The sequence below is a fragment of the Cajanus cajan genome, chromosome 4 (assembly GCF_000230855.2).
Source record: "Cajanus cajan strain Asha chromosome 4, NIPB_CcT2T_4, whole genome shotgun sequence".
In the NCBI taxonomy this organism is placed as follows: domain Eukaryota; kingdom Viridiplantae; phylum Streptophyta; class Magnoliopsida; order Fabales; family Fabaceae; genus Cajanus; species Cajanus cajan.
The window spans coordinates 11,869,610-11,879,839 of record NC_138520.1 but is presented as its reverse complement, the minus strand read 5'-3'; the positions used below and the strand labels follow the sequence as shown (position 1 = coordinate 11,879,839).

General features: G+C 28.2%; 1 protein-coding gene across 1 annotated transcript; it reads right to left on the bottom strand.

The window, feature by feature from the left end:
• Positions 1 to 4,048: 4,048 nt before the first annotated feature.
• Positions 4,049 to 7,098, bottom strand: LOC145956708 (uncharacterized). Its single transcript, XM_083072249.1, has 3 exons — positions 6,909 to 7,098; positions 5,975 to 6,715; positions 4,049 to 5,318 (listed from the first exon to the last, which is right to left on the bottom strand). The coding sequence occupies exons 2-3, from the start codon at positions 5,999 to 6,001 to the stop codon at positions 4,266 to 4,268; spliced, it is 1,080 nt and encodes a 359-aa protein (XP_082928375.1). The 5' UTR covers positions 6,002 to 6,715; positions 6,909 to 7,098; the 3' UTR covers positions 4,049 to 4,265.
• Positions 7,099 to 10,230: the final 3,132 nt, after the last annotated feature.

Genomic DNA, 10,230 nt, shown 5'->3' with positions numbered 1-10,230 from the left:
ACACTTTGCAGCGAGAAAGATAAGAACGAAATTCTTGCGAATTATTCGCTTCATCTAACGAAGAACAAGAAACCCGAAATGAAGAGTATGGATGTTTGAGTAAATGGTTAAAAGTTAACCAGATAATCAGTTAGGTATTCACACAAAAAGAATATATATATATATATATATATATATATATATATATATATATATATATATATATCAAAATACACTAAATTATGATTAATCTGATTACCTTCTAATTATAATATTCAATTTAAATAAAATTTGATATAAACATATAAAAATAATATAAAATTATAATTTAATGCTTCCATCAACAAAATTTACTTTTAAAGTAAAGTTATTAAGTGTGATATAAAAATTGATAAAAATTATTTGATCTCTTCCCCTACCTAGCACATACATATATATATATATATATATATATATATATATATATATATATATATATATATATATATATATATATATATTAATTATGCTATTTAATATAAAAATCATCAATCACCATACTTTCACGTTAAGATACAGATGGTTAACTTGTAGAGTTCAATTAGTAGATAATGAAGAAATTTAAGTATATTTAAGGGTTTGATTTTAGACTACATACATGAAAAATATTTTATTAGAAGATTTGAAGTTGATAAATAGTTGAGTCTAAGATATTGTGAGAAGTTCAATTCTGCACTTTGTTTATAAAGAAGACTTTGTTGGAAGATGTAAAATCTATTTTATTTCTGTATACCTGCTGGAAAGAAAAATTAGTTTCTAATTAAGTATCAATTGAGGGATTTTTTATAAATAAAAATGACAAAGAAGGAAGAATGTGCAAAGTGATTTATACCTTAAAGGAATAGTATTCCAGGAATATCAGTGTACACCTAAAACTATTAAATAAACAAAAAAAAATCTTACGCTACTATGACACTAAAGTAAATTAAGGAGAACCGGTGTAATTAAAAAAGTTAATGAATGGTTAAAAGGCCCACCACATAAAAAAAAGATTAAAAAAATCCTACATTATTATGATATAATAGTTTTTTTTTTTTTTTACTTTTTAAATGTGGTGGCAATGCCCCCTCGTGCATACATTTGGCCCACCCACATAATCAAGGATAAACTATGATCAACAACTTAAAACTTTTAATTTTATCGATTGTTAATTGTTATAGACTCTTCTAGAATTGGAATATAAGTCTTTGACAGTGATTGATTTAAAAATTTAGATACTGATAGAAATACATATTTATATATTTATAGTATTAAAAATTTTATGTATAACTTTTAAAGACATAAATATATATTATAATTATTTTTTACAAGCTTTTATATTTACGATTAAAAGTAAATTAGGTAAGATTAGATTTTATTATAATTTAGTAAGTTCGAATCTAACTTTCTTTAAAAGTATATATTCTAAGTATGACTTATTTATCTATTATAGACATTTTAAAAAATGTTTGGGTAGATCTACAATTTTAAAGACCTACTTTTATAATAATTTAATACTATTAAAAATATAAAAATAAATATGTTAAATTTTATAAAAATTAAGTTTAATTTATTTATGATATAAACATGTTTTTAATATCTTATATATTTTTAGATGATAATTTATTTTAAAATCTATTTGATAATAACAATTCTAAATGGAACATAAATCTTTCAATTGTTCTTATTTTGATTTTTTTAATCAACGTATATAATTTTACTATTTTGATTTTTTTAATCAATGTATACAATAAATGAAAATATAAAAGATAAACATGCATACTGTAAATTTTATTTTATCAAAACTTGATTTTTTTTAATATATTACATTATATATAGTATTAAGATATATATATATATATATATATATATATATATTATAATTAAACTTTTTTAAAAAATTAATTCGTTATTAAAGAATATTCATATTAAAGAAAATCTTATATTGTTTTATTTGTTTTTTAAAAAACACCAGAATATGATAAAAGTAGAAAAAAAAGGTTTGTTATTTCTTTTACATCATATTAAGAAAAATATTGAATAAATTATACTTTTGATATTTATAAATGTCTAATTCATGATTTTAGTTTGCTAATTTTTTAATTTCATAATTTTAGTCAAATTTATAAAATTTGTAATTTTGATTCCACTATAAAATAATTGCATGTTGTTTGTTAAAATTGTTAAAATTGTAAGTTGATCATTACATGATATTAATTAGTTGACATGATAATTAATTTTTAATAATATTTAGATTAAATATTTTTCATTTATAGTTTTATTCCATAAAAGTTGTAATAAGATATGAATGAGGATAAAATATAATTTGATTTAATTATTATTAAATATTAATTATTATATCATCTATTTAATATAAGGTAATTGTCAACATTATGGTTTTGATGCTCAATGATGAATATTTAACGATAGACTAAATTATAAATTTTATAAAATTGAGAAATTAAAATTAAAAATTAAAAACAAAAAATTAAAATTCAAAATCTCAAATTGAATCTTATTGGAGTCAAGGTTGCGATTTAGTCGAAAATATAAATATTTTCTTTCTCTATAGAAATCAAACTTAATATATCAAGAAAGTTTACAATACTATGCACTTTACTCAACCAAGCCTCGGTAAAAAAAAAAAAAATATATATATATATATATATATATATATATATATATATTATTTTTTTTGGGTGAAATATACTATAAGAAATGTATATATAATGATATATAAAAAATGTCATTATATATTGTAAGTATAAATTTATTTGACATATAACTAAACATAATTTTAGTATTAATTTTGAATGAAATTCAATTATATATTGTGTGCCACTATAATATTGAATTTAACAATAATTTTAGTATTGATTTTAAATGAGATTGAATAATAATTTTAGTTTTAATTTTGAATGAAATTGAATAATATAGTGTCATTATCGATATAATATATGTAAGTATAAATCTATTTGACATATATTTATATTTTTTAACAATATACCATCATATATTACATTTATAATATAAGTAATAATATTTTTTGGTAACAAATATTATGTTATAAGGTATATATCATTACGTGACAATTTCGTTTAGAGTGATAGTAAAAATATAATATAAAAACAAGGTAGCATTTTCTTTTCACTGGTAACAAAATATTCAACAGAAAAAGAAGAGAGAAAAAAAAAAAAAAAACAAATAAGATGCTATCGCATTAGTGTGATTTTTGCATATGGTAAGAATCGTATATGTGACATATAACTCGCGAGAAACATGAAAAGGTTCCAAAAGGATGAAGGAAGGTAAGGAGAATCATCAAATCCAATCTGCTTTGAAAATATTCGAGGATGGTTCTGGGGCCAAAAGATGAACATATCATACGAGTGGTTCTCACGTTTTAATCTGAGTATAATGTCAGATTCCTGATCTCTTATTCTCTTTGCTATCATGGTGGAACCCCACATTAGATAAACAAACTGAGGACATAATGCAAAGATGAGTTTCCAACCAATAGCTAGTCAATTTGTGATGAGATAAAAGAATTATTCCACGATACTAAATGTTTTCAGCAGAGCCAATCAATGCTTCCAATGTTTCATTTTCATTTGAACTTAAAATCTTAGTCAATTGCAGCAAATTCTCTTTTGTGTTTAATTTTGTATCGCTTTTAACACACATAAATCTAGATGGTTAAATTTAATTTGTTCATAGTTTTATCATTGTCTAATGCATGAAACAATAATGATTTTTTATTTATTTGTTGATCTTCAAAGTTCAGGACACATAAATCTAAGAAAAAAAATTGTTTCTTTTCCTTTTAATTTTTACTTTCGTACAAGTGATTTAACACTTTGTTTTAATCGGAAGATAAATAAAATTTCACCAAATATTTTTTTGATTTATTATGTTTTTTGATTTGTATATAAGAACCTCAAGTGATTATTTAAAATGTATAAATTAAATATAGTACGAAAAAAAATGCACATAATAAATAAAAATACTCTTCACCTTTTCCATATAAGTGTGTATTGAGAGAAAGAATCAAATTTGACACACACAGGGACGGAGCCAGGATTTCAATACTGGGGGGCCGAGAATAAATAATATATAATTTATAATAAATGAAAATTAAAGTATCAAAAGCATATTATCTGACAAAACTAGATAATAATTAACATAATTTAATAAAAATTATTTCTCATATTTACATTTGATAAATATATCGAACATATTGCAAGATCAAGTTATTCAAGTATGTACCTTTATTTCTTAAGTTGTGCCCGTCGTTGTTTCATGAAGTAAAAATCATCAATTATCATATCAGTTGTAAATCTTCGTGCAATCTCCTTCTCAATATAAACAATCATGTAGTCAGTAAGAAAACAATCTTCCATCTTGTTGCGCAAACTTGTTTTTATAATCTTCATAGCTGAAAAAGCACGTTCTGTAGTTGCTGTTGACACGGGCAGAGTAAGAACAAGTCGTATCAATCGATCAATTAAAGGATAAACATTTGATTTGCCAACCTCTACTAGTTTTTGACATAATTCACCAAGAGTTGACAAATTATGAAATTTGGGATCCTTTGGCACATCAAACTCATAATGTTGCAATTCATATTCCATATGAATCATTTCTTGGTCAGAAAAATCTGAAGAGTAAAATTTCTTAGCTAGACTACAAATATCACAAGCATTAAATGATTTGAATGCATCTTTAGGATCCAAAGCTACACTCAACATAAGAAGTTCAGTTGATTGCTCGCTGAATCTACTATTCAATTCTTTCAATTGATAATCTATCGCTGCAGTAAATATATCTACACGATAATGATGCTCAACTGTCACAGAATCCTTTTTAAGCCGAGTTCGAATTATGTCAGAGTAAGTAGCACTCATATCAGGAATTGGTACACCTCGGCTATTGCAAAAAGAGTTAACATTTTCTAAAAGAGAATCCCAACCAAAATCCCTTAACTTTTGAATTAGTGACTTTGTGCTAGAAACCAAACACATAGCATTCACAATGTCTTGATTCTTTTGCTGCAAAGCTTGACAAAGCTTGTCTGTGATTCCCATAATTTCTTTCATAACATGTAAAATGAAAACAAATTCAAAAGACATCAATACTCTGAAAGCATAAGTAGCATCACCTCGTTGAGAGCCAGTTCCATTAACCACCAAATCTTCAAGAACTGAAGTAGTTGCATTAAACATGCGTAGAAGGCTACATATTGAATTGAAATGAGAACTCCATCTAGTATCTCCAGGTCTTTGTAGTGTGCCAATTTGATTAGCTCCCCTCCCAGTTTCAATCTCATCATTTGCAACCAAACGTGCAATTTCAGTCTCATAAGCATCATGTAACTCATCATTGCGTTTGCAAGAAGAACACACAACATTAACAATCCTACTCAAGTTTTGAAAAAAAGCATGAACATCACTTGAATCTTTAGATGCAACAACAAGAGCTAATTGTAACTGATGAGCCAAACAATGTACATAATATGCATAAGGACATTCTTGAAGAATAAGAGCTTGCAAACCATTCCACTCTCCACGCATATTACTAGCTCCATCATATCCTTGGCCTCTAATATTTTCAATGTTGAGATTATGATTAGACAATACTAAACAGATTTCTTGCTTAAGAGTGGATGATGTAGTATCTTTCACATGTACTAAATCCAAGAAGCGCTCTTTAACAAATCCATTCTTATCAACAAATCTAATAACAATAGCCATTTGTTCTCTCTTAGATTCATCTCGAGCTTCATCAATAATCAAACAAAATTTTGCATCACCAATCTCTTCTCGAATTTCATTTTGCACCCTTCTAGCAAAAACATTTAAAATTTCTTTTTGAATAGTAGGTGAAGTGTATTTTGCATTTTGAGGAGCATTCTCCAAGACAACTTGATCTACTTCGTTATTATAAGAAGCTAAGAGTTTAATCATTTCAAGAAAGTTACCTCGATTTGTTGACCACAAACTCTCATCACGTCCTCTAAAAGCACAAGCTTGAAATGTCAACCATTTAACCACATCGATGGATACTTTAAGACGCAACCGATTGCTTAGAATTTGCTGTGAAGTTTGCTTGTTCAACACTTTATCAATGTGGCATGATTGATTCTTGAAATCTTCTAAACATCTAAGAGCAGCATTGTGAACAGAATTAATATTTTTCCCCATGTGAGATAAAAATGCACAATCTTTTCCATTATTCACTTTCTTCCAATTTCTAAATCCTGCCGAAGTGAATGGACTTGGTTTTTTAGAAAATAAAAAACATGGAAAACAATAGGCAGCATCTTTTTCCGGTGAATATTCTAACCAAGAAAACATTCTAAACCAATGAGCTTGAAATCGGCGAGGATGATCTTCAAGACCTGAAAGTGGATACAAATCCATTAAAAATTGATATGGTCCAAACTTCACATACGCCCTACGAATATCATCTTGTTGATTAATAGGATAGTTCCAAATTTGTAAACGTTTTCCAGGATCGCGAATCAAGGTACCACTCTCAATTGTTTCTTGTTCAGTCCTCAAAGCTTTGGGAGGAGGTGGCTGTTGCTCATCAACTTCAGCAACATCATCAACATTTGTATCTAAATTTGAAATTGGTGTATTAGACAGTGTTTCTTCATCATCTCTCTCTTTTCTTTTGAAAAATGATTCAATAGTTGTCTTCCTCATCTTCATTGAACCTAAAAGAATTTAAAACTATAAAAATCATACGAAATAGGCAACAACACTAACACAGTAGTAACACTCTTAACAAATTCTAATTAAATTGAGGGGAAAAGGGTTTTCAGCATAATAGCAAAGGGGAAAATATTAAAACAATTAAAAGAAAACATTCATTAAAATATTAGTAACAAAAAAGAAGTGTTAATTTACCTTTTGAAGAACTAAAATAAAAAGAGAGATTGAAGACGCAAGGAGCCAAGGAGAGATTGAAGAACCAATGATGCGGTGCAGGTGTTGTTATGAAATAAGAATCAATGACGAATTGATGATTATTGATTGACGTGGTGCAAGCTGTGAATTGTGATGCTAACTAGTCAATAGTCACTACCCAATCCTATTCCTATTGTCAGTGTTACTTGAGAATTGAGAAGGCAAGAATTGGAATGATCAAATGAGGCGCTACATTTTTTTAAAAAAAAAAAAATTCCAAAGTGATACCACATAGCAGGCCGTACCAGAAGTCCAAAAGTTGAATAAAAAAATAAATTTGGGTTATTCATTTAATTATACATATGAGTTTATATTAAAAATAGGGGGTGTCATATAGTAATATATATGTATATAAAAAAAAATTAAAATTGTTGGAGGGGCCGTGGCACCCGTAGGTCCCCCCTTGGCTCCGTCCTTGGACACACACATATTAAACCTTTTATTTTAACTAGATGGGTGACCGGTGTTTTTTAATTTATTAAATTCTTAATATATAATTGTGTTAAAAAAATTATAATTTTAAATAACCTGTGAATTTAGTAAAACAAAAAATAACTTGTGAATAGAAATTATAATAAAGAGTTCATTACTCCTCCACCCTTAGTCCTTGAAGCTTTCCTTCAAGATCTAGCGAATGTAGGCTAGTTATTTACATATTATTCTTTTTTCCTTATTTTCCTTACTCTACAAAAAAAAAAGATGACTTTTCAAAATTCTTAATTATACATAAATAGCATTAATGGGTGACTTGTATTTTTTTTTTATTTTTCTTTTCAAATTCACATTTATGAATTTGTATCAATATTGTTTTTTTACTTGGAACACTTTGTAACAATCATTCAATCAATTGCACACTTATTTCTTTAAAAGCTAAGACATGGAACATTTTTCCAAAAGTCATTTAATTGTATATTTACTTGATTTATTTCGGATGAACATTTACTTGGAATAATTGTCTTTATCTCACATATTCTAATACTTGAAATAAATAAAATTGAATAAAAAAATTTATCATAATAAAAATCTATCGTGTTCAACATAGAAAGTATCATATTTAAACAAACTAAAATCTATTATCTAAATGAAATCTAATACATTAAAATAACCATTATCCAAAACATAATTAAAAGAAATATTAATTCTAACTGTCTTCATGTCACATTTTATCAAAGCATAAGCCCAACTGGAAGGATTAGGCCTCATCGACAACATCCTCATGCCTCATAATGTAAATCACCTGTAAAAACATACAATAGAAAGAAACATAAAATAAGGAGAGTGAGAAACATCTCACTCTGACTCATGGCGTAAAATATAGTTGGATATTCAAATACAAGCAAAGAGGCAAAAAATATAAATCATAATAGACTATTGATATAGATATATTGATATAACAACACACAATTCAACTGATAATACATAAATCATGCAACTAATACAAGTCATCACATAAATTCACTTATATACATATACGTATGATGCAATGAACACAAACTTCAAAGTATATATGCATGTGGTGTCAATCAAATCAACTGTCAACTATCAACTATCAATTGTTGCCTGAAGGCTCAACTGTTATGTGTATGATGCATGTCATATAAGAATCAATACTTTATCATATTACAACAATTCATATCCATAATTGCACGTCAATTTTATTTTCAATTATAATTACATCATAGCTAAGCCTTGCTTTGACTTCTTATCATATGACTCTTACATGATCCATACACATCAATAATACTAGAGCATATCAATCAATTCCCACATAGCTCAAACTTATGTCAACAACATCCTCACATACCACAACTAGTTATCAACATTAATTAGTATAATGATTACACATGTTTGTAGTTCAAAATAACAATTACACCACATCATATAATACACCTCAAGATAGAATCATTATGAAATCGTCTAGTCATATGTTAACACCTCAACCATACTCACTAAGAGATCAACTTCACTAAGCATTTAAATCAATAACTTTATTAGCCTAGCAATTTTATCGATATCACACACACTAGTAGAGAATATAGATTTTACGTCAGTCATTTTAGGGGGTTTTACGTCGGAAAACGTTGCGACGTAGAAGCGGGAGACGTAAATTTTACGTCGGGGGCTCGAAAACCGACGTAAATTTATGTCGGACATTACAAGGTCCGACGTAAAAAGTTGTAAAAAATTTTAAAAAAATAGAAAAATGACTGCAAGTAGAACGGGCCGTTCTGGTTGGAGAACGGGCCGTTCTCCCAGCAGAACGGCCCGTTCTGAATGGAGAACGGCTAGTTCTAAATGGAGAACGCCCCGTTCTTCATGGAGAACGGGCCGTTCTGCTGGGAGAACGTGCCGTTCTCCAACCAGAACGGCCCGTTCTGCTGGGAAAAAAATAGAATGCACAAAAACTCAGCTTCAAAAACTCAGAATGCACAAAGAAAGTAGTAAGTAGAAGAAGATGGGTTACCTTAAAGACCCTCACGAGGACAAATGCAACCTTAAACATGAAAAAATCCATTTTTTTCAGTGAGAAAACATTGTGTCAAGTGAAGAAAACGAAAATAGGAAATGAGTACCTTGCTGTGAAGAAAAGTGAAGAAAACGAAGAAAAGAGCAAGATGTAGAAAATAGAAGGCAACGAAGAGCCACGATTTGAGAAGGAAGCGGGAGATGAGTTTGGGTTTAAAATTTTGAATTCTCCATGCGTACGTGAATGATCCTTTTATGTGGGAATATAAGGCTAATTTACGTCGGCCTGGTTGGGATCCAACGTAAATTAGCAATTCTACGTCGGCTTGTATACTGCTCCGACGTAGAATTGATAATTTACGTCGGACCCCCACCAGGCCGACGTAAATTAGCTCTCTTTATTTACCATTCTGCCACCGCATTTTTATAACGTCGGTGTTGGCCTATTCCGACGTAATTTAGGTGACGTAAAAGGCTCTTTTTGCACTAGTGACATTAGGTCCATAGGCATTGCTATCACCAAAACACCTCAAGTTGTTAACAATCAAATTACATCATAACTTATTAACAATTAATTTCTCCTATGATTTATCTTTCCTAAATATGATATAGGCACCGCAAACCATTCATAAGATTAAATACTTAAAGGGCAGCGTTATTCATCATCACCATTCATACATTTTCATAACTTAATCTTTTAATACATTGGGCAGTGCAAAGGTATATTTATACTACAAATTGATCTTAATTTTCTTAGAAATCTAAGACAATTATCTCCAACTTCCATGTTGACCTC